This window comes from Jaculus jaculus, chromosome 5 (assembly GCF_020740685.1).
Source record: "Jaculus jaculus isolate mJacJac1 chromosome 5, mJacJac1.mat.Y.cur, whole genome shotgun sequence".
Lineage (NCBI taxonomy): Eukaryota > Metazoa > Chordata > Mammalia > Rodentia > Dipodidae > Jaculus > Jaculus jaculus.
Window position 1 is genome coordinate 56,651,775 of NC_059106.1, and position 24,008 is coordinate 56,675,782.

General features: G+C 52.6%; 1 protein-coding gene across 1 annotated transcript in view; it reads right to left on the reverse strand.

Moving 5' to 3' along the window:
* The window catches only part of Myom3 (myomesin 3), a 58,157-nt gene that overhangs the window by 24,986 nt on the left and 9,163 nt on the right, over positions 1–24,008 (reverse strand). Inside the window, exons 6-21 of the mRNA XM_004657323.2 lie at positions 23,100–23,188; positions 20,122–20,166; positions 19,576–19,716; positions 17,287–17,448; positions 16,526–16,667; positions 15,540–15,739; positions 14,835–14,888; positions 14,337–14,464; positions 11,596–11,779; positions 10,877–11,051; positions 8,249–8,370; positions 7,422–7,609; positions 7,082–7,208; positions 5,845–6,023; positions 3,060–3,174; positions 992–1,148 (exon numbers count right to left, since the gene is read on the reverse strand). Coding sequence (XP_004657380.2) covers positions 992–1,148; positions 3,060–3,174; positions 5,845–6,023; positions 7,082–7,208; positions 7,422–7,609; positions 8,249–8,370; positions 10,877–11,051; positions 11,596–11,779; positions 14,337–14,464; positions 14,835–14,888; positions 15,540–15,739; positions 16,526–16,667; positions 17,287–17,448; positions 19,576–19,716; positions 20,122–20,166; positions 23,100–23,188 — 2,208 coding nt within the window. The remainder of the gene's footprint in view (positions 1–991; positions 1,149–3,059; positions 3,175–5,844; positions 6,024–7,081; positions 7,209–7,421; positions 7,610–8,248; positions 8,371–10,876; positions 11,052–11,595; positions 11,780–14,336; positions 14,465–14,834; positions 14,889–15,539; positions 15,740–16,525; positions 16,668–17,286; positions 17,449–19,575; positions 19,717–20,121; positions 20,167–23,099; positions 23,189–24,008) is intronic.

Consider the following 24,008-nt stretch of genomic DNA (forward strand, 5'->3'; position numbering starts at 1 on the left):
GGTAGGAGATTTTGAAGCCTCTGCCCCAAAGTTATGTCTTTTACTGTATAGACTTTTGCATTGGTCATGTCCTATACTGTATAGTCTTTTTTGTTGTTTGTTTTTTTTCGAGGTTGGGTCCCACTCTGGCCCAGGCTGGCCTGGAATTAACTATGTAGTCTCAGGGTAGCCTTGAACTCACGGCAATCCTCCTACTTCTGCCTCCCAAGTGCTGTGATTAAAGGCATGCACCACCACATCTGACTGCTGTATAGTCTTTTTGCTGGTTGTGCCCAACACTGTAGGGTTTTTTTTGTTTGTTTGTTTCAAGGCTGTGATCTATATTGCAGCTCCTATTCTGTACTGTAAATCCTCTTGTGTTTCCTTTTTATCTCCAGAGCACATCTGCAGGTATCTGTCTGCTAACTAGCTATTTTCCTATTTCTGTAAAACTTGCCTGTCCCATATTCAAGGACTCTGGCACTAGGCCAAGGTTCTAGGCTCTGAGACTTAACAATAATGAGAGTAGTCATAGATAAGGGATGTCAACGCTGAACCTCCAAGAATCAGCGTCCAGGCTTCGGAAAAGATTCCTCTGGGCCCACGCTGATGTGAAAATAGACTTTCGTTCTGATTGTCCACTCAGTCTCTGGGGCAAGTTCTGCGAGCCTCAGTTTCCCGTGACGGCTTGGTGCACTTGGCCTGGGCTATGCGCCTTGTGCCTGTAAACCAGGCTGGCCCCTTGCGCCACCGTCACTGTAGTGCTGGACTGCTGCCAGAAGTGGCCCTCAGACAGACGCTTACGGCTCCTGACTGGAAAAAGAATCTCCAAAACATGTCCCCACATCTACCCCTAAGTGCACCCTCCCTCGCTTCCCCGAGGTGTCAGCCAGCATCTTCCGTGGCCGACCAGACAGCCCCTGCCAGCCTGTTGTCTGTGTCCCCTCTGTCTGCCCACCAGCTCTGTCAGCCCACCGGTGCTGCTGAGCAGATGCCCACCCCCCCAACTCACTTGTTAACTTCATTCTCCACATCCACCCTCCGGGGGTCTGGCGGGCCCTCGTAGTCCTTGGACCACTGAAACTCTGAGGAGTCGGGGGCTTCAGGGGCCTCGAAAGCCAAGTAGATACGTCCCTCTTTGTCCACACCAACCTCGATCTCCTGGGCATCTGAGGGTGAGATCCAGCAGTGGGAACCAGGTATTTATAAACTATAACTAGGGTCAAGTCCCCCCTTCTTGTGACCTCTAAGGCCCAGCATGATCTTGCTCTCAGCTCAACTGACACCTCCTTCCAGGGGTCCTGCCCGATCTTCTCCCCTCCTACTCCTCCTCACTTTGCTCTTGCTCCTCCTTCTCGTCCTCTCCCAGCAGGCAGGGTTTCACTATATTAGCACAGGCTGGCCTTCATTCTCTATGCAGCCCAGGTTGGCCATGATCCTGCCTCAGCCTCTGAAGTGGATTGAAGGTGTGTACCACCATACCCAGCTCATCTCTCTAAAAATTCTTTTCCATTTTTAAAATTATTTTATTTATTTGAGAGAACGAAAGAGGGAGAGAGAGAGAGAGAGAGAATGGGCATGGTGCCAGGGCCTCCAGCACTGTAAACAAACTCCAGATGCATGCACCACCTTGTACATCTGGCTTACGTGGGTTCTGGAGAATAGAACCTGGGCCATCAGGCTTTTGCAAGCAACTACCTTAACCAGTGAACCATTTCCCCAGCCACATTTTATTTTTGTTTATTTATTTATTTTTTAGGTAGGGTCTCACTCTAGCCCAGGCTGACCTGCAATTCACTATGTAGTCTCAGGGTGGCCTTTGAACTCATGGTAATCCTCCTACCTCTGCCTCCCGAGTCCTGGGATTAAAGGTGTGTGCCACCACACCTGGCACCATTTTCATTTTTCATACAGTGCTGGGGATAAAAACTTGGGCTTTGTGTGTGCTAGGCAAAAGCTCCTCCACTGAGCCTTATTCATGTCTTTCTTTCTTTTCCTTTTTTTTTGTGTTTTTTTGAGGTAGGGTCTCACTCTAGCTCAGGCTGACCTGGAATTAACCATGTAGTCTCAGGGTGGCCTTGAACTCATGGTAATCCTCCTACCTCTGCCTCCCGAGTGCTGGGATTAAAGGTGTGCGCCACCCCGCCTGGCTCTCATGACTTTTTAAAACCTCCTTCTCCATGAAACAGTTTGCTTCTTTACTGCCTGTTCACTCCTGCACCCCTGTTCACACCTGCACCCTTCTCCCCACATCACAAGAGCAGGGACCTGCTTCCTCATTCACAGCAGAACTCCAGCGTGATGTGGGCCTCACCACCTATTTGTTGGATGAATAAAGGAATAGAAAGCCACCATGCTTTATAGTTGGACAGCTGAGCAAACCTGTCGAATCCAGCTGTGTGGCATGCTGGTTGCGTTGGTTTGAATGGGAACTGTCCCCCATGGCCTCCTGTATTTGAGAAGAAGCCTCACACTCAGCCCCCAGCTGCTGCAGCCTTGCTGGACGAGGTGGGTCACGGGGGCAGACCTTGAAGTTTATTAGTCCAGCCCGATGGGGTGTTCACCAGCTCGCTCTTGCTGCTGACGTATGAAGCTGTGAGCTGGTTGCCTGCTCTACCGCACTTTCTCCGCCATGATGAAACCACCCCTTGAAACATCAAGCCTGAAATCAACCCCTTCCTCCCATTTGCTTCTTCTGGTCAAGTGTTTAAGTGTTTTGTCCCAGCAACGACAAGGTAACTGCAACACCGGCTTAACCGTTCTGCACTAGGGCAAAGTCAGGTCTAACGTGTGGGGAGGACGTGGGACAAGCATATAGCAGGAGAGACCTCGGAAGCGGTGACTACAATGGGGTTGAGGTGCGGGCAGCAAACCCCACACAGGGTGACGGAGATGGGGCTGGGCTTTATTTAAAGGACTCACGAGGAGTTGTACGAGTTCCTGCACATCACATAGCATGGGTGCAAGCCACCCTCAAAGCCCACGGAAGAGGCATTCCCATCTTGGACCCTCCTTCCACGATCCCCCTGCGCTCCAGGGTCTGGCGCAGCGACGGGGCTGGCACTCTCTGGCCCTCCTACCTGGCTTGTCCTCCAGGAGCACGGGATCAGTGGGCATTGACGGCTGTCCCAGCCCAGCTGAGTTCACAGCCTGAACCTTGAACGTGTACCTCTTTCCCCGCTGCAAGTCAGACACCTGGGAGGAGGGAGAGCAAACCCTGAGGACCGCGGAGGTGCGCCCGCCCCAGCGCCGCACGGCCGCCGGAACCACTTGGGGTGGGACCTGAGGAGGCACCTGCTGCCCTGGGTTGGGCCCAGTGGGCCTGGCCAGGCTCCAAGTGTTTGTTTTGAAATAGAGTCTCCCAGGTTACTCAGGTTAGCCTGGAACTCTTTTTTTTTTCTTTTTTTTGAGGTAGGGTCGCCCTCTAGCCCAGGCTGACCTGGAATTCACTATGTAGTCTCAGGGTGGCCTTGAATTCATGGCGATCCTCCTACCTCTGCCTCCCAAGTGCTGGGATTAAAGGCATGTGCCACCATGCCGGGCTCCTTTCTCGCTTTCTTTCCCTTCCTCCTTTATTTATTTATTTTTATTTGAGAGAGAGAGAGAGACAGAGAGACAGAGAGAGAGAGGAAGGACGAGAATGGGCATGCTAGGGCTTCCAGCCACTGGAAATGAACAGCAAACGGATTCCAGATGCATGTGCCACTTTGTGCATCTGGCTTACATGGGACCTGGAGAATCAAACCTGGGACCTTAGGCTTTGCAGGCAAGTGCTTAACCACTAAGCCATCTCTCTAACCCTCTTTCATTCTCTCTCTCTCTCTCTTTTTTGAGGTAGTGTCTCACTCTAACTCAGGTTGACCTGGAATTCACTATGGAGTCTCAGGGTGGCCTCGAACTCATGGTGATCCTCCTATCTCTGCCTCCCAAGTGCTGGGATTAAAGGCGTGTGCCACCACGCCTGGCTCTCTCTGTTTCTCTTTAAAATATATTTTTATTTATTTATTCATGAGAGGAAAAGAAGGCAAGAGAGAGAGAGAGAGAGAGAGTATGGGCATGTTAGAGCCTCTTGCTGTTGAAAATGAGCTCCAAGTACATGCACCATTCTGTGCGCTGACTTTCTGTGGGTACTGGGAACCAAACCCATGCTGCCAGACTTTGCAAGCAACTGTCTCTAACCGTTAAGCCATCTCCCCAGTCTCCCAGTGTTTCCGACCAACGTCCTTCCATCCATGTCATAGCCACACCTTGAAAGATGAGCTATTTCTCTTCGTCTGAGCTCCCAAATGGCATCTGTTTCCTGTACCCTTTTCATCCAGTCCACCCTTTCCTCTGCCAATGTGACTATACTTCTGTCTTTCAGGACCCTACAAGGTCCAGTTCAATTTTTGATGTTTATGACTCGAAGTCTCCCACATCTGCCTTAGGCTCCTCCTTCTTACTCTCCATGGTCACCTCTTTGTTCATACTTTCCTGCCTTTGCTCTTACCGAGCCCTCTGCCCAGAACGCCCTTCCCTCCCCCCCTTGGTCTAGACTCCAACTCAGGCTTTCTCATTCAGTGGTCATCTATACATGGATGCCAGGAAGTGGCTCTGACCGTCCTCCTTGGAGCTCCCACACTACCTCAGACCCTCTCAATTTACCACATAATGGTGTAATTGCCTGTTACCAATGACTGCGGCCGGTTTAGCCTTTTATATCCAGGCCCTGGTCCAGACTTGGCACGAAGTAGGTGTTGAGAAGTGGTTAGTGAATGACTGAGTGCCAGCCAACTGTCCCCAGGTGGAAACCAGTGCCAAACCACAAGGGCCATCTGCCTTGGCCTGGGCCACCCGGTATGAGGAGGTGAGAGACCATCCGTCGTTTGTGGCTCTCTCAGGCCACTGGCCATCACTGGCAGACTCTGTTGTGAGGGGACTTGCCCTGGGGAAGCAAAACTGCCGAGTCCCAGAGGATGTAAAAATTTCACATAAGCTCTCTCTCTCTCTCCCTCTTTCTCTCTGTCAAATAAATAAATAAAAATAAAATAATCAAAAAAAAGGGGGGGGGCTGGAGGGATGACTTAGTGGTTAAGGTGTTTGGCTGCAAAGCCAAAGGACCCAGGTTCATTCCCCCAGGACCCACGTTAGCCAGATGCACAGGTGCACGCATCTAGAGTTCATTTGCAGTGGCTGGAGGCACTGGCGCACCCATTCTCTCTCTCTCTCTCTCTCTCTCTCTGTCTCCCTCTTTCACTCTATCAAACAAATAAATAAAAATAAAAAAATTTTAAAAAGTTTCACATAAGAGCCGGGAGTTGTGGCACATGCCTTTAATCCCAGCACTTGTAGGCAGAGGTAGGAGGATCGCTGTGAGTTCGAGGCCACCCTGAGACTACATAGTGAATTCCTGGTCAGCCTGGGCTAAAGTGAGACCTTACCTTGAAAAAAAAACCTTCCACATAAGGATACACTGTGGTTTAGTTCAGCAGCCCCACTCACTGGTGGTGGACATTTAAGTTATTTGCAACTACGTGCATCATAAGTGGTGAATGCCACAATCTTTAGGCCTTTGGGCCTTGTGATTTCTCTTCAATCCCAGAAACAGAAGTTCCAGTCTGAGGGAAATGTGTGTTGAAATGCTGATACATCTGGCTGATTCTCAAATGAGTTTTTAGGGAAGTCTCTGTCTAAGGTAGAGCAGGGTGAAGGCCACCAGCCAGCTTTCCACTACAACCTGGCTGTGTGATCCTTGGTAAGTCACTTTCTCTCTGGTCTGTTGCTGCCACCAAGTCAGGGACATGCTCTCTGAGGGTTATTTTAGCTTGGAGGTTCTGTGGTCCTGCCATTTCCAGTGGCAAGAAAGGCACAGGGGCAGAAACTCACCCTGAGGTGTGTGCTGGAGATGGCCTCTGGTGTGACTGGTTTCCATTCCTCCGAGCCTTCCTCCTGGAAGCTGATGCGGTAGCCCGTGACTGGCCCGGCCCCCGTATACAGTGGGGGCTCCCACTGCAGCATTAACGAGGTGGCCCGCACTTCAGACACCCGCACGTCATATGGGGGGCCTGTGGGAGATAAGAGATGGGACAGGTGGGTGGGGTTGGGCAGCCAGGCAATACCCAGACAGCCGGTTGGCCAACTTGATAGGTGGGCATGAAGCCAACTGACCAGTCTGGAAGCTGGGAAGCTTGGCAGTGGCCACCCTGCCTAGAAGTGCCTTCTCTGGGTAGAGTAGGGTTGGATAGCCTTGGCCTCATGACAATACTCTGCCCTGGGAAACTAGGTTAACTGTTCAAACTTACTCAGTATCATCTCCTCCTAGAAGCCTCCCTAGCTTTCCTGTCCCCATCTGAGATACCATGAAGCCTTCTAGATCTTTCTCATCTCAGTGTTGAGGGTGAAGTTGTGGGTATGACTCTGGAGGCAGACTTCCAGGGTCATGTCCCAGCTCTGCTGTTTCCAGTGACAGGGACTCAGGGAGTTATGGAACCTCCATGTTCCTGTCTCCTCATCTGTAAAATGGGTTAACAGTCCTTATGATAGGGTGCTATTGTGAGCAATAGGGAGATTATTTATGGAAAGTATCTATAAAGTATCCAACCAAATATTGGCTGCTTATAATTATTCAAAGCACCACATCTTGTCATTAGCTGTTGCCTGGGAGAGGTTTTGTATGGACATAAAATGAAATGAATAGGACCGTGTGGCTGAGGCTACTCCTGGGGTGCTGGGGAGCTCATTTGTGAGGCAGCCAGCAGGATTATTGATTGTCTCGGTCCAGGATTGGGGGGCCAGCGCCGGGGGGGGGGGGCTTCCATGGTACACTGGAAAAGTCCTGGGCAAACTTGAAAGTGACCTTGGGGTTCATGAGAGCTACATGGACAGAAGCAGAGTTCAGACAGTGTGTGGAGGTGGGGGACAGTTTGGGCTGGGATCAGGCCCTAGTGGTAGCTGGCCATGGGTCTTCTCAGGTGGGTTTGAGAGTCTGCGTCAGAGATTACAGGATCAGCTTGGAGCAGGGTCTGGGTCTGGGGTCTGGGACCAGCCGAGCCAGACTGGATGTTCAGGGAGTGCGTTATTCATCTCGGAGGACAGGCCTGGATGCCAGCCCCTGGGCTCTCACCTGGCTGGGGCATTGTCCACTCTCTGCATTCAAACAGGCTGCTGGGTGCAGACAGTTGGCCAATACCTGCCCAGTTTACTGCCCGGGCTCGGAACTCATAGAAGTGGCCTTCACGGAGGTTTTTGACCTAGAAAGACAGAGGGTAGAAGCTGGGGAAGGAAAGAGGGTACTGCGTGCAGGCCAGGGGAGAGCCGGGGCAGGAGGCCCCTGAGAGATTTCAGCTCGGCTGCTCCAGGGGCTGCTGGTGCTGGGGGCTGGGAGCGGGGGGGGGGGGGCGGGGAAGGGGAGGCCGGAGCTTCCTCGTGCAGCTCCAGGGGCTGTGGCCACTCTCCAGCCTCACCTTGCAGACCCGGCTTGGGGTGGGCTGCTGGTTGACTGGGTTCCAGTCTGGCTCCTCTGAATCATGCTGGTCCAAGAAGTAGCCCAGGATCTTGCCACCTCCACGACGTTTGGGGGGTCTCCACCCAATGACCATTTCATTCTTCCCACAATGCAGCAGTACAAAGTCATACGGGGCTGAGGGCGTAGCTAGGAGATGAGTAGATGGGAGGCAAGGAGTGAGGGCAGAGCTCCCTGGGGTGGCTGGATTAGGTAGTGGGATCCCAGGGGAGCCCATGAGCCTCCCATAGTGGTGCCTAACCTCTTTAGGAGTCAGCTTTTTGTTGTTGTTTTCTTTCTTTCTTTTTAGATATTTTATTTATTTATTTATTTATTTATTTATTTATTCATTTGAGAGAGAAACAGAGAGAGAGCACCAGGGCCTCTAGCCACTACACATGAACTCCAGACACATGCGCCACCTTGTGCATCTGGCTTATGTGGGTACTGGTAGATTGAACCTGGGTCCTTAGGTTTCACAGATAAGTGCCTTAACCACTAAGTCATCTCTCCAGCCCTGTTGTTATTTTTGAGACAGGGCTGTTCATCTGGAGGGTACCCTAGGCCTCTGATCTCTGGACCTGGGAATTTCCCCACCCCTTAGAGATGACCAGGATCATGCCTCACCATGACCTCAGGTCATTGTCACTTCCTTCCTCAAGGGAACGGCAGCCGGACCAGCTCCAGTTTTCCCTGACAGGGTTTATGTCCCATTGGCACCGAGATTGTACCCTCCAAGATACGGCCCTGGCTCCCGCCCAGACCAGGCTGGACCTGCCCTTGACTTACCCAGAGCCTGCTTGACCCTGATAGGCTCGGTGGTGGCTGAGCTCTCGCCTACCCCAGCCTCGCTGACTGATCTGATGCAAAACTCATACTCCTGTCCCGTCCTCAGCCCAGGAACCGTGAACCTGGGAGAGAAAAGCACGGGCTTTTACAGCTGAGGCTTCCTGAACCTTCTGGAACTGCCTTGTTGGATAAGTAGTCACCAGTGATGTAGGATTTGGAAGCTGTGGGCTATAGTATTTCCCTGATCCCTCGCGTGATGCCTGAAAGGGCATATGGAGGATGTGGTCTAAAGGTTGTAAAGGACATCTGCTCTCTTAGAATTCACCATCAAAGTGCAAAGATGTCAGAGGGAAATCGACTGAAGGCCAAGGTAGCCCTTTGGGGGCCTAGAGGTACGGGACAATCTTCAGGGCTTTGGGCCTTGGCCTTGGAAATTAACAGGTGACTATGTTATGATTAGCATGCATGTGGAGAGTCAAAATTATGGAGGGCATGGTGGTGCACGCCTTTAATCCCAACACTTGGGAAGCAGAGGGAGGAGGATCACCATGAGTTCGAGGCCACCCTAAAACTACATAGTGAATTCCAAGTCAGCCTGGGCTAGAGTGAAACCCTACCTTGAAAAACAAAACAAAACAAACAAACAAACAAACAAACAAACAAACACCCCAAAAAGTCATGGAGTTCTTTTTGTTTTTGTTGTTGAGACAGGGTCTTACTCTGTAGCTCAGGCTGTTCTTAAACTCAGGGCAATCTGTATGCCTCAGCCTCCTAAGTGCTGGGATTATGAACATGAACCACTGCATGACTGGACTCCACTAAATATTTTTCAAAAACAACCTTACTAATTTGCATGTGCTTGTGTGTGTGTATATACAAGTACACATGTATGTGCATGCATGTATAGATACTCCAGGGTCTCTTGCCATTGTTTTTCTGGCTTTACATGGGCACTGGGGAATTGAACCTGGGATGGGAGGCTTTGCACGCAAGAGCCTTTAACTATTGAGCCATCTCCCCAGCATCCCTGTGAAGTCCTTTTAAAGAGTGTCCATGGAGCTGGAGAGATGGCTTAGTGGTTAGGATATTTGCCTGTGAAGCCAAAAGACCCAGGTTCAAGTCCCCAGGACATATGTAAGCCAGATGCACAAGGGACACATGCATCCGGAGATCGTTTGCAGTGGCTACAGGCCGTGGAGTGCCATTCTCTCTCCCTGCTTGCAAATAAATAAATAAAAAGTTAAAAAAAGTAAAGAGTGTCGAGGGCTGGAGAATGGCTTAGTGGTTAAGGCACTTGCCTGTGAAACCTAAGGACCCAAGTTTGATTCCCCAGTACCCATGTAAGCCAGATGCACAAGGTAGTGCATGCATCTGGAGTTCATTTGCAGTGGCTACAGGCCCTGGTACACCCATTCTCTCTCTCTCTCTCTTTCTCTCTCTCACACACTCTCTCTCAAATAAATAAGTAAGTAAAATATATTTTTGAGAAAAGAGTGTTGAGAGAGCTGTCACCGGAGCCTTCAGGACTTCTAGGAAGCTGTCCTTATTCTGTTCCTTCTTGATGACACCCACATTGTCACCCTCTCTCTCCCTTTGCCCTTTGCTACATTTTCTATAGCAGGTCTTGCTGTGGTGAGGGTGCCTGTCAGCTAATGGTCACTTCTGTCCTCAGGCTCCCACAAGCAGCATGGCCTCTGTGAGTACTTGTCAAAAAAAGGAATGGCTCAGTGGAAAAAGTGCTTGCTGTGTAAGCATGAGGATACGAGTTCAGACCCCCAGCACCCACGTCCATGCAGGGAGGCCGTGCCAGCTGCCTGGAATCCTGGCGCTGGGAAGGTGGAGATGCGGGACCCTTGGGTGAGCTGGCTGGCTAACCTCGCTCAGGTGGCAACCTCTGGGTTCTACTGAAACCCTGCCTCAGTAAAAGGAAGTGGAAAGCAATTGAGGAAGATGCCTAAAGTCAGCCTCTGGCATCCATACATGTAGATGGGCGTGCGTGTGCAGACACACACACACACACACACACACACACACACACACACACACCAAACAATAAAACCCAGCTGAGTCCAAGTCCCCTGGCTCCATCTATGAGCTATGTGAGTTTTGGCTAGTTACTAAACCTCTCCGTGCCTCAGTTTCTCCACCTGTAAAATGAAAATAAAGATAATAAATTCTAGGAGCTGGGTGATGGCTCTGTGATGAAAGGTACTTTCTTGCAAAGCCTGTTAACCCAACTTCAATTCTCCATCACCTATGTAAGGCCCGATGCACAGTGGCACATGCGTCTGTGATTGTAGGATGCCCACGCCAGTGGGAGGTGGCATCAGAAGAACCAGAATCTCTGGCCTGCCACACTCACATTCCTTTGCAATGGCAAGAGACCCTGTCTCAAAGAAAGTGAAAGAAGAAAAGAGACACCCTGAGGTCTCCTCTGACCTCCACATGTGTACTATGGTACACACGGTCACACACACACACACACACACACACACACACACACACACACAACAAAAATCATCCCGACCTCGGCATCGCGACGAGAGCCAGAGGACCTTACTACAGAACGGCTTCGAGCAGAGCCCGGCCCAGGCTGTCCTGGTACGGGAAGGGGTGAGGCAGGCTTACTTGGTGTCCTGGATGGGTTTGTTGTTCACCGTCTGCCACTCGGATGTCCCCACCTCCCGGGAGTAGATGTAATAACCCAGGAGCTCCGTGCCACCGTCCACGGGCTCCCAGGCCAGGTTTACTGAGGTTTTGGTGTCACGAAGAGCTTGAACTCGAGCTGGAGGAGGGAGAGTAGCTGGAAGACAGAGAGGCCGAGAGAAGACGCTGGAGTATCGTTGCGATTGGCCAGGGAGGGAGAGGAGTGTGGGGAGAGGAGACCCACAGCCATGGGAGGGGCAGTGCCTGGACTCTAGACCCACACGGGGTTTTGGGCCTGTCCTGATTCACAGGGCACCTGTCACTCTCTCTTCTCTGCTCCCTCACAGTGTACTTCCCTCTTCCTTCTACCTGTCCTGCTCACAAACTCTGAGCTTTCCTCAGTCCTTATCAAGAGAACTTGACTTTCTTTCCTGGAAATTTCTGTACTTAGTCTCCCAGAGACTAAGCTCCTTGATTAGGGACCGCGATGGTTTGCTGGAGGAATGTATAGATGGATAGATGGGTGGATGGAGAGATGGATAGATGGGTGGATGGAGAGATGGATAGATGGGTGGATGAGAGGCTAGATGGAAGGTTGGAAGGGTGAGTGGGTGTTGATCCAAATTAAATTCTCCATCACCTATATAAAGTCAGATGCCATCAGCCTGGTCCAGCCCGACATCTACCCCATCGCATGGTACCTTGCTTGCCCTTCAGGGCGATGGGTTCGCTGGGCTCTGAGGGATCGCTCATGCCATACTGGTTCAAGGCTCGCACTCTGAAGACATAGGACTTCCCTTTCTCCAAGTCCAGAAGGGCAAATCTTGGGGACTTCACGGGGTTTTCTGTGATGATGGCCTCCCAGGCACCACTACCTATGACAGACTGAAGAGAAAGCAGGGCTGGCATTGCTTAAACAGCTGCCAGGGCCTGGCTGTGGGCTGGGCCCTTCTCACACAGGTTCTCACGAGCATCTCTCTGTAGCCCGGGTGGCTCCTGGGCACCTGAACGTTGGTCATTCTGCTTCCTTGACTTCCCCACTCCGGTGCCCACTATGGCCCTCGCCTGCAGCACGGCCAGCTCTAGGGTCTTGGCAAATCTTTGCCTCTCGTGTCACGCTGATTGCACCTATACCACAGTCTCCTGGGCCCTGGGAGCCACTTTTGGCTCTTCCAGACCCCAAATATACTCCATCAACAAAGCCAGTTGGCTCCACCTTCAAAATGTACCCAGACTCCAATGACAACTCCCCACCGTAACCTTGATCCAGGCCAGTGTCATCTGCAGCCTCAGTCATTTGAGAAGCCTTGTCACTGGCCCCTGGACTCTAACCTTAACCCTTTTTGCTCTTCTCTCTTTTCCCCTTCTCTTCTTCCTCTCCCTTTCTCCCCTGTTTCTACTCCACCCACCAGAGGCTCTCATGTATATCCGACTGGCATCCAACTCCCTACGTAGTGTAAGTTGGTCTTTAACTCCTGATCCTCTTGCCTCTACTCCCCACGGGCTGGGATAGCACACACGCGCCACCGCACTTCACGATGGTCTTTACAGCGACAGGACAGATGTGTTTACCAGAACCCTTCCAAACGCCCGTGTTCTTTAGATGTGCTACCGAGCACGTCCTCATGACCGGCTGTCAGTCTTGCCACACCCACTTCTGTTTGTTCACTGAGCTGCACCTCCCTGATGCACTGCAGTGATCCAAGTTCCACCTTGGAGCCTCTGCTGGATCCTCTAACTAGAATGCTCTATGCTTTTTTTTTTAATTATTTTTTGCCGGTCGTGGTGGCGCACACCTTTAATCGCAGCACTCAGGAGGCAGAGGTAGAAGGATCGCTGTGAGTCTGAGGCCGCTCTGAGACTACAAAGTGAATTCCAGGTCAGCCTGGGCTAGAGTGAGACTGTACCTCGAGAAACCAAAAACAAAAAATTATTTCTTTATTTTTCTTTTTTCTTTTTCTTTTTTAGGTTTCTTGAGGTAGGGTTTCACTCTAGCTCAGGCTGACCTGGAATTCACTACGTAGTCTCAGGGTGACCTTGAACTCACGGTGGTCCTCCTACCTCTGCATCCTGAGTGTGAGGATTAAAGGCGTGTTCCATCATGCCTGGATTTTTTATTTGTTTAATTTGCAAGGGGAGAGAGAGAGCATACCAGGGCCTCCTGTCACTGCAAATGAACTCCAGACATGAACCTTTAGGATTTGCAAGCAAGTGACTAAACCTCTGAGCCATCTCTACCCCATTTTCACACACACACACACACACACACACACACACGCACGCGCGCGCGCAATTTATTTGCAGGCAGAGAGAGAGACAGAAGGGAGACAGAGAGAGAAGGGGTGTGCCGGAGCCTCTACCTGCTGCAAATGAGCTCCAGGTGCATGAGCCACTTTGTGTGTCTGGCTTTTTGTGGGTACTGAGGAATGAAACCCGAGTCAGCAGGCTTTGTAGGCAAGCCCCATAACCAGTGAGCCATCTCCTCATTATAATATAATATTAATTAATTAATTATTAATTTATTCAATTTTTATTTACATATGTGTGTGCGCACAGACAGATCAGGATTTGATGCTGCAAGTGAACTCTAGACACATGCGCCACTTTGCATCTGGTTTGACGTGGGGGCTGAGGAATTGAACCCCAGACCAGCAGGTTTTACAAGCAAACACCTTTAACCACTGCACCATCTCCTCAGTCCCATTCACCTGGAATGTTCTGTCCTAGTGACCCCTTGGCTCCTTACTTCCTGTGGTCCCTTACTCAGAGCTCAGCTGCTGGCAGGTCCCTTAGCTGTACAAACGACGCCAGCAGCCCTCGCTCTCTTCCTCTCGTCACCTCCCAGTGGCCAGTGGCTTATGGAGTTCGTCTTTTACTGCCTCAGCTTGTTTCTTGTGCCTTCCCACCCCACGTGTCTCCAAGGCCAAGCGCAATCCTGGTACTTGAGAGAATGAATGACTAACGGGAGGGATTCTCACCACATCCCTGAAAGGTGGATGCTTGTTGCCCCAGCGGTGAGGAGACTCAGCTTTAGAGATTTAGAGTTTTGGGGACCTTGCCCAATAGCCATGCCCCTAGTTACAGCATCACAGACTCAACTGAGAAGAGATTCTGAGTCCTAGGTGTGGTCTGATGCTGGTGACCTGGGGGCAGGGAGATGTCCAGGAATAGTGGACCATATAGCCGTTACTGCCGTAGGCGCTCCGGGAACAGAACACTTAAGTACATGGGCTTTCAGGCTTGGAGGTCACCACCAGAGGATATTTTATCCATCCCCCTGCCTCAGGGCTGGGCACTGCTCAGGCCCTTCCAGGCAAGGACGTCTGCTCTCTGATGACCCTGGGGGCACATCTAGGGTTCTCAGCATCTTGGAAGTCCCCCACGTGGATCCCACAGGGAATACTTCTCGGGCTCTCTTGGGGATGCTCCTTGGGGCTTGTACCTTCTCCAGGGAGTATGTCAGTGGGGATCTACCCCGGGGTCTCGGCTCCTCCCAGCTCAGGACCACATAAGTCTCTCTGATCTCGCTGGCATGGACGTTGGTAGGGGGTGATGGGATGGTCACGACATCTGGAATCAGAGTCATTCAGGGAAGAGATGAGTGGGCTCCCAAGAGACCTCTAATCTCAGCTTTGCATCCCATAGATGGGGGACTGCAGGTCCAGAGAGGGACAGAAACCTGCTCCAGGTCACACAGCAAACCTGGCAGATTTGGTGCTAGAACTCTGGTCGCCCGAGGCTCTGCCCAGGGTTTATCCTTACAGGCCGTCATTTCACAGGAGGGCAGGCCACAGGGTCCCCAGCACTTAGCCTCTCCTGGGCAGACCCTCCCACCCTTACTTCCCTACATCTTGCACATGGACAGCCCCTGCGGCTGTGAGCCAGAGAACCGTGAAGGAGCCGGTGTTGGAGGCCAGCTCTGGGGAGGGGCCACGCGTACCTTCAAAGTCGTCAGTGCTGATGGTGATCTTCTTGCCCAGGTCAAAGGGAATCTCTAGGAGGGAAGAGGGGCCACAAGGGGGCTCGGTCAGGAGTCAGCCAGAGCCTGCCCCACCTCGAATGCTATATCCTGCTAGGCCTGGCCTGGTGGCCCTTGCCCTGTGGCCTCAGGGATGTGTTTTCTGGGCCCAGCTTTCTCAGAGACCAAAGTGAGGGTCTCATTTTGCTCTCAAACTGTTGGGGCAAGTGGGAACAGACAGAAGGAGTGAAGTATCTGGATGCCATGGAGCTGAGGCAAACTCAAGTCAGGGTAACTTCTAAGGTTGAGAGGGCTAGGTCCCCGCTCTCCCCTGGCTGGGGTCTTGAGGGTAGAACAGCGTTCTCCACCAGACACCTGAAGAAGCTATGGTCCTTCCGTGGATAGATGGCTCCAAGGGCCAGGGCCAAGTCATCCCATCAGATTAGCTGTTTCATCCTCCCTCAGATTAAGGATTCCTAAGGACAGGACTGAGCCTCCTCCGTCAGACTAGGGGAATTTAAGAGTAAGACCCTGCCTTTTCCACCGGACTAGGCCTCAGCAGTGTCTCTTCTCTCAGGCTGGGGTTTCTTGGCGGCTGAGCTGAGCCATCTCTCTTTTTGAGGCAGCCAGTCTCACGTGCACCCTGTTTTATGCTCTAGAATGTCCTTTCAGGGTCTCTGTGCTTACCCGTCTTCCTCCGGGCCGCCTCATGGTCACCCACGACAAGTGCTTCTGAAGCCTTGGATGGGAGGCTGCTGCCTGCTCTGCTGATGGCTCTCACACGGAACCGATAGCTCTGGCCTTCAGTGAGGCCTTGGATTGGGCACCGACAGATGCCCCCAGGTGCCTCATAGCAGCGCACCCACTCCCCAGAGTCACCCTGGCACCTGTGGGAGACAGATTTTTAGGCCTGTCCTGGTCTCACACCTTCCTAGCGTAACTCTACACGGGCTATAACCTCAACCAAGGCTACATGCCCACTCGCCTGGCTGTTGGCTGCCCTTTGTCAACAAAACCCCTCCTCTCTCCCATTTAGAAGACTTGCCCCAACTTCGGCCTGGCACAGCTTGGACGCCTCCCACAAACTGCCACCACCGTGCTGATTTGAAGAGCCGGCACTCCTGGAGAGATTACTGTATCCCTGGGGCCACGTTCCCACCCTCATCTCCTCCCCAGAGCCCTGCCTTCGCCATCATTCCGCAACAAGCTTGAATGCTCAGATCCTGACAGGACTGGGTGGAGCCTCAGGTCCACACAGCCGTCACTGGCCCCTAGTCTCCCACGGATTGGTTTTCTTCTCAGATGGGGCTTTCAGAGCCCAACAGCATGGAAAGAGATGGTGGAGACCTGTCCCTCCTCCTGTCCTCTCTGGAGCCCATGTGCCCCTCCCTCAGGTCTGACACAGAGGGACTATCCACCAAATTCACATGTGCTCAGGTGTCAAGAACTTAGCCCTTTCACCCTGGATTTCCAGGCATCAATGCCACAGAGGTTTGGAAGCCTGGATACTCCTCCACTGTCCCTAAGTTATACCACGTAGTCAACTCTTTGCTCTGTTCTGAGAAGATGGGAGACCTTCAGGCCAAGCTCAGGGCTGCCTCTTTCTCCCTACCCCCAAGCTAGGAAGCATTGTCTTAGGGCTCTGTCACACCCCAGGCCAGAGCCCGACTCACAGCTCAATGGAGTAGCTGGTGATGGGACTGCCCCGGGTGTCGCTGGGTGGGGCCCAGGTCAGAACCAGGCAGTCTCTGTTCACATCCAGGCACTGGACATTGAGTGGGGAGCCTGGGGCACCCGGCTTCTCAGCTGCAGCATCTGGACCCAGGAAGAAGCAAGGGACTTAGCCTTAAGCCAGTGGCCATTTGATGTTCTGACACCCTTCCTGCCTGATACCCTGATTCTCGTGCCTTCTCCACAGGCTCAGTTCTGACCTGGAGGACCAGGGCCTGAAGATTAGTCTGGCCCCACCAAACAGTAGCATTTGGGGAGGAGGCTTGTTTTACAGCAGGCAACAAAACAACTAACATAATGAATCTCTGAATCCCAAAGCAACCTCTACTATGTAGATGGGGAAACCCAGTCTCACAGAGATAAAGCAATGTGACCAAGGTGCCCCATCCCACAAGGTGACCAAGCCAGGATTTGGATGCAGATCAGGAGGTAGAACTCAACTGATGACCAGAACCTTCCAACCCTACGCGAAGCCCCCTCCCTCCCTTGTCTCCATCAAGTCTCTTCTCATGCTGCGTCCTTTTATCGTTGTGGGCGGGCGCTCCGGCAGTCCTCAGAGAGAAATCTAACCCTCTTATAGCAGAGGAACTGAGGCTGTGAGAGCCGTGGGGCTGTGGGGTGGGCTTGGTCAGGGGCCTCCAGCAAGGTCAGGGCAAAGCCTGGTCTCTGGGCCCAGCTGCCCCTCCTGCACACCAGACCTTACCTCTCACAAACACGTAGGCACTCTGCTCCTGGGCTCCGAACGGTGAAGCGACTCGGACCGTGTAGAGCCCCTCGTCCTCCTTGTAGGCACAGGATACCTTCACGGATGCCTGCCGGTCTGCGTAGAGGATCTGCCGGCGTGCTGAGGACCTCAGTTGCCTGCCTGTGGAGGGAAAAGGGGGTCCAGTGTGAGTTTTATGGGGATCCTAGCTTCATCAGGTGTGACAGTTCATCTGGACTGTTATTTTGACAGGGTTAGAATCAGCTAGGAGACAAATCTCTGGACATCTGTGAGGGAGTTTCTAGATTAGGTTAACTGAGGTGGGAAGACCACCCTAACTGTGGGACACACCATTCCAGGGATTGGGGTCCTGGACTGGATAAAAAGGAGAGGGTAAGCTGGGCGTGGTGGCGCATGCCTTTAATCTCAGCACTCGGGAGGCAGAGGTAGGAGGATCGCCGTGAGTTGGAGGCCACCCTGAGACTCCATAGTGAATTTCAGGTCGGCCTGGACTAGAGTGAAACCCTACCTTGAAAAACAAACAAACAAACAAACAAACAAACAAACAGACAGACAAACAAACAAAAAGGAGAGCGTAAGCGGGGCACCAGACTCATTGCTCTCACCTTCCTGGATCCAGTGTGAATAGCTACTATGTTTCTGTCACTGTGCCCTCCCTCTGCCCCTCCACCCCTCCACAATGGACTTATACCCTAGAACCGTAAACCAAAATAAATGCCTCCTTAAGGTGTTTCTTGTCATTGTCACAGCAACAAGAAAAGTAACTAATCCAGATGGTAGCCCATAAAAGTTTGGGGCCTTCCAGGTCCTGGCCAGGCACAGAGAGCTAAGATGGTTTTAGTCTGGGGCTTGGCTCAAGAGGACAGGGATAAGGGGACTTCCAGGGCTCTGCCAGTGTGGCATCTAAATTCTCCTCAGAGAAAGCTGGGGGGTGGGGCAGGGCTCAGTGGAGGTAGGGCTGAAGGAGGGAGTGAGGGCTTTAGGGAGTTGGTTGGCAAGATGAGAAATTTGGGGTGTTTTGAGGAAGAGATTCATGAGGTCTGGGGTCTCAGCAAGGGGACTTATGGGCTCAGTGAATGGCAAGGTGATCTTTAAAAAAATTATTAATTTACAAACAGAGAGAGAGAGAGGGAGGTAGGGAGGGAGAGAGAGAGAGAAAGAGAGAGAGAATGGACATGCCATGGCCTCTAGCTGCAGCAAATGAACTCCAGATGCATACGCCTGTTTGTGCATCTGGTTTATGTGGACACTGGGGAATCAAGCCCCGGTCGTTAGGCTTTTGCAGGCAAGTACCCTATCCACTGAGCCACGTCTCCAGCCCTGAGAATATGATCTTAGTGAAGGGATGGGGCTTTCTGAAAGCTGGGTCAGGTCTCCGTAAAGGGCCATGGTCTCATGGACAGAGTTAGGGTCTCAGTGAGGCGGGCAGAGGTTGGTGGAGAGACAAGAGTTCCGTGGGGAGGACCTCAGCTGGGGCTCTAGGAGTGACCCTGCCCTGCGCTGCCGCGGCGAGTGTCCTTCCTCTGGTCCCTGCAGAGGCTCCTCCTTCCTGTCAGCACTCTGTTCTAGATGATGGATGGGCTTGGGAAAGCACATCGGTGTTATTACAGCTGCTCCTCAGGCTCCTGTGGCCTCGGCACTCCTTCTCCTGCCCCCACAGGTGCCACCTCCCTGGGCTCAGGAGCGGGGCGCGGGAGGGGGAGGTGCTGTGCTCCTTGTCCTTTGGCTGCAGGCCTGGCCACAGACATGGCATGAGGTCCAGCTGTCCTCTGCCCTCACGCAGCAGCCTGCTCCAGCCCCCTCCTGCGACATCGTGGGGCTCTGTACCCTGCATCCACATGCTGTCTCTGAAAAGCCCTGTTAGCCATACAACACGTCTTGGCCTCTGGCCTTGGCCTCTGGCCTCCTTGACTCGAATGCCAATGCTCACTCTCGGGGTAGCAATGATATGGGCAGAGGACCAGGTCGGTGCCCCACCACAGCTGCCTGCTCAGACAGACCCTCGCTGGCAGCAGCGACAATGTCTTCTCTGACACACAGTACCTACTCTGTTTCTGCCCTGAGAGCGGGGCCTGGCACCCTGGGTGTGATTGTGACACCTGCCCAGCTGACCGCCTTGGGCTCTGGCTGGGGAGGGGGCATGGCAGACTCTCTCCCAAGGGTGTCCTAGGGTTGGGCGGGAGCAAGACTCTGTTCTCATGTGGTTTCCAGTCCCTCTGGCTCTCAGCTGAGCTACAGAGAAAGTGCCTCTGAAGGCTATGGCCTCACCGTCTCGGAACCACTGGATGCTCTGCTCGGCGTCTAACACGTCCTCTGAGAAAGAGCAGGTCAGAGAGAAGGGCTCCTTCTCTAGGGCAAAGACTGGCTTCAGCACTGAAGTGAACTCCACGCTGGGGCCAAACATGGATCCTGAGGGGGGGACAGAAATTGGGGGCTGAAGTCTTCTGAGACACTAACCTGGCTCGGGGCCTAGACAGAAATAAGGACCATCCTGGCATTCCCATTCCTCTGGATCAGGACTACAGTTCTCAAAGGAGTATTGGCAGGAAAAGGGGTCCTCTGGTAGAGGAGGGGATCAGATAGACCAATATGGCAAGTACCCCAGAGCCATTGGCTTTCTAGCCCAGTTCTGGTCGAGGATACTCAGCAGCTGTGGGAAGCTGAGGTCAGGGTCAGTATTAGTGGATGAGGAGTAGAATTCTTTTGTAGAGTCCTCTGTGGGCAATGGATGGCTCTATTCTGAAAAGTACCATGGGAATCCCAGACACCCTCCTCCCCTGGAGGCCCACGCCCCCTGCCCCCCAGGCCACTTACGTTTAAAGATCTCTGAGTCGAAGCCAGCATCCTTTCCCACGTAAGCTGTAAATCCAAAGCAAGTGTAGCTGAGGGGGGTTCAGATCCCATGACCTTACCAGATCTGGGGCCTGAGCCCTACGTGTGGGTTTGGACTGGTCTGTTAGTAGCTCCAGGGAAGGTCCTTTACCTCTCTCTCTTTTTTTGGGGGGGGGAGTAGTGAAATTTGTCCTTTATTTAAGAGTTCTCTCTCTCTCTTTTCTTCAAGGTACGGTCTCACTCTAGCTCAGGCTGACCTGGAATTCACTATGTAGTCTCAGGGTGGCCTGGAACTCACAATGATCCTCCTACCTCTGCCTCCTGAGTGCTGGGATTAAAGGCATGCACCACCAAGCCCAGCTCCTTTACCTCTCTTGTACCTCAGTTTCTACATCAGTAAAATGGGAGTGGTCATTCCCCCGTGATGGTGCTGGGTAATGCTGAAAGAGTTCCCATGCATACATAAAGCCCTCAGCCAGTGTCTGACACACAGTACGTGCTCAATAAATGCTGGTGCTCCTTAGCTGCCAGGCATCTAAACTCACTGTCCTGGTCAGAGACTCTGGGATTTCTGGAGGGATTGACATTGACAGAGCTGACTAGAGGCTTAAGGATGAAATGAACATGACCTCCAGAGGCCGGGTCAGAGCAGCTGGCATGGAGTGCTTAACTCTGCCAATCCCCTTAGCACCTCTGCCTGTCAGAGCTGTTATTATCCACTGGCCCAGATGAGGAAACTGAGGCAGAGTCACCCAGCTAAATTTAGCAGGCTGAGTCATGCATGATGGGAACCTGATCCCCAGAAAAGCACCTTCCGAGTGAGGTCCAGAGGGGACGGGAGGCCACAATGGGTGGCACTCAGACCCAAAGGGAGATTTGGCATTAGAACCTGGGCTCGTGTCTCCTAGCCCATGGCCTTCCATACAGAGCCTGAATGTGCCATGGCGATAAGACAGAGAAGGGGTGGTTGTATCAGTGAGCCCTAGGCAGGGGGACCCTCTGTCAGCCTTGATGGAGGGAGGGAGGGCTGGCAGGGGAAGGCAGGGCCTGGCATGTGACCTTGGATTTTACTGCTGGAACAGCTTATGGGGCAGCTGAAATGTCTACTCCGAGATCCTGCCTGGTAGTGGGGACAGCTGCTTTCCAAGGGCTATTCTGGGAATGGAGCAAAGGGTGGAAGAGTGCAAAGGACAGTTTAACAAGGAGTATGACAAGGAGGAGGGCGGGCTGGGCCCAGGATAGCTGCCCTGAAAGAGAGGTGTGTGTGTGGGGAATATGTGTGTGTATCTGTGGGCCCAGGATCCTAAGGACAGGGTATAGTATTCTCCCAGGCCCAGAGGTGTGGCCTCCTGGGCAGGGCTCTGTCCGGACTGCACAGGAAAGGGGTGCTATCCTCATGTAAGAGCTTGTTTTGCATCAAGCTTTCTCTACACCATGTCACTGGGTCAGCACGTGCCCATGGCAGGAGCGAGGAAACGGCAGCTTGGAGGGCTCTGGCGGCCCGTCCAGACTCACATGGCCAATAGCAGCAGAGCCGGGGTGCGAACCGGCTGATGGATGGATGCTGTGGCCTGTGATTTCAGAGGCACATGGGACAACCTCCAAGTTCAGGAGTGGACCAGGGAAGGCTTGGTCTTTGCCATTGGGGACTTTCAGCAGGGTGCGCAGGACCAGACTACTCTCTTGGAGGTGTTTAGCTGGGTCTCACCTCATGTCAGACCAACATGCTCATAGAGACTAGTGGGCAAGGGCATCTGGAATGGCTGTGCAGTTTCTGCACAAAGGTATTGGCTAAGGGGCACTGGGGCTGAAATAGGTATGCTTTGTGGCCTGGCTGGGGACTGAATTCATTCTGAAAATAGCCCCCCTTTTCTTTCTTTCCCTCCCCCTTCCTTTTCTTTTCCTTTCTTTCTCTCTCTCTCTTTTTAGATTTCTGAGTTAAGGTCTTGTCCAGGCTAACCAGAATTCACTATGCAGTCTCAGGGTGGCCTTGAACTCATGGCGATTCTCCTACCTCTGTTTTTTTTTTTTTTTTTTTTTTCTTTTTTGAGGTAGGGTTTCACTCTAGCCCAGGCTGACCTGGAATTCACTATGTAGTCTCAGGGTAGCCTTGAACTCACAGCAATCCTCCTACTTCTGCCTCCTGAGTGCTGAAATTAAAGGCGTGCACCACCATGCCCAGCCCTTCTCTTTCTCCTTCTCTCCTTCTCTTTCCCCCTTCCTCCTTCCTTTCCTTCCTTCATTTCTCTCTCTCTGTATTGTGCATGTGTGTATGTGCAGGGACATGTGTGTGTGCACCACGTGTGTGCATGTGGAATCCAAAGTCAACATCAGGTGTCTTCCTCAGTCGCTCTCCACTTTGCTCTCTGAGACAAGGTCTCTTCCTGATCCCAGAGCTCATGATTGGCTAGTGTACCTAGTCAATGAACCCAGGGACTCTCTATCTCTACTTCTTCAGCTCTGGCATTGCAGGCATGTGCAGCCATGCCTGGGGATCCAAACTCAGGTCTTCATGCTTGTGTGGCAAGCACTTTCCTCCTGAGCCACCCCAAGTCCTATTTTTCTCATTCATCTGCCCACGTCCCACAAAGGCTGGGGAATGACCCGTGTCTACGGTGACTGCAGACAGAGCTAAATTCAGGGCTAGCTCGGCATGGAGTGAGACTGTGTGCCTGGCATGTAGTGGGTGTTCAGGGGAGTCCAGTTCCCTCCCTCCCCTCTTGTTTGCTCCAGTTCCCAGGGGCAGAGGGTCCTGCCTGGACAGTCCACCTGACTGTTCCTGCTAGGCTGAGGAAGATGGCTCTCTTGCTCCACAGTCCCTCAGGGAAGCAAATTTCTGTGGTTGCCCTGGACCCCAATCTCAGCTTCACACCGGGGTCCAGTCTGACCACAGGGCCACAGCCTCATCTGCTGGTCATCATTTTGCTAAGGCCCTGCCTGCTGGGGGCTGGTGGACTTACTGCGGACGAGCACTTTGGCAAAGGAGGAGGCCTGGCCGTACGTATTTTTCACCACCACGGTATAGGTAGCCGAGTCCTCAACGGTGCATCTGTGAAGGAAAAATCATCCCCCCCCGCCCCCCAGGGCTGCTGAGCTCTGTTGAAAACACAAGGCCCTTCTGGGCATGGGAAAGGTTGGGTGGAAAGGAAGCTTCATGATGTAAGAGTAAGACTCTGGGCTCCAGTCCCTGAGGAGCTGTCTTTGGACTGGTCACCTCCCTCCTTTGAAAAACTGGGGACTAAACCAGTTCTGAGAGAGAGTGCTTTGAAAATATTTTGGGCCACACTGCGTGGTACTGGTTCCTGAGGATCCGAGAGGTGAAGCAACTTGCTCAGAGTCACACAGCAATTAGCATTCAACCCTTCTTGCCTGGACCACTCTCCAGGCCCTGCCTTCTGCCCTATGGACAGAAATACATTAGGTTCCTGGAGCAGGGCCTCTTCACACACGGCCGCAGACCAGCTTGCCAAGGAATCCTGCCAGTCCGCCATAACCGGGCATGATGCCAACCTTTTCAGTCTCAGGCCTGGGTCTCACCACTAGCCAGAATATCCTTATATGTACCCAGTGGAAGTTCAGGCTGGCTCCCTCCCAGAGTACCTCAGGGACCAAGTAGGAAATAGGAAGTGACCATCTGGACCTCTTAGCAAGCCAAGAAGCCCTTCTCATTTCCTTGACACACAGGGCAGGAATCCTTGCCTCATAGCTAGTCCCATAGGTGCCTAGGGACTCCCCCTATCCTTGTACACCTTCTCTCACTGTACAACCCAGGGACCCCCCGCCCCTGCTCAACTGTACACAGGTTATCTACATCTGGTCCCCACACTTCTCAGCTTCCAGAGGGCAAGACTCGACCTCCGATTCATCTC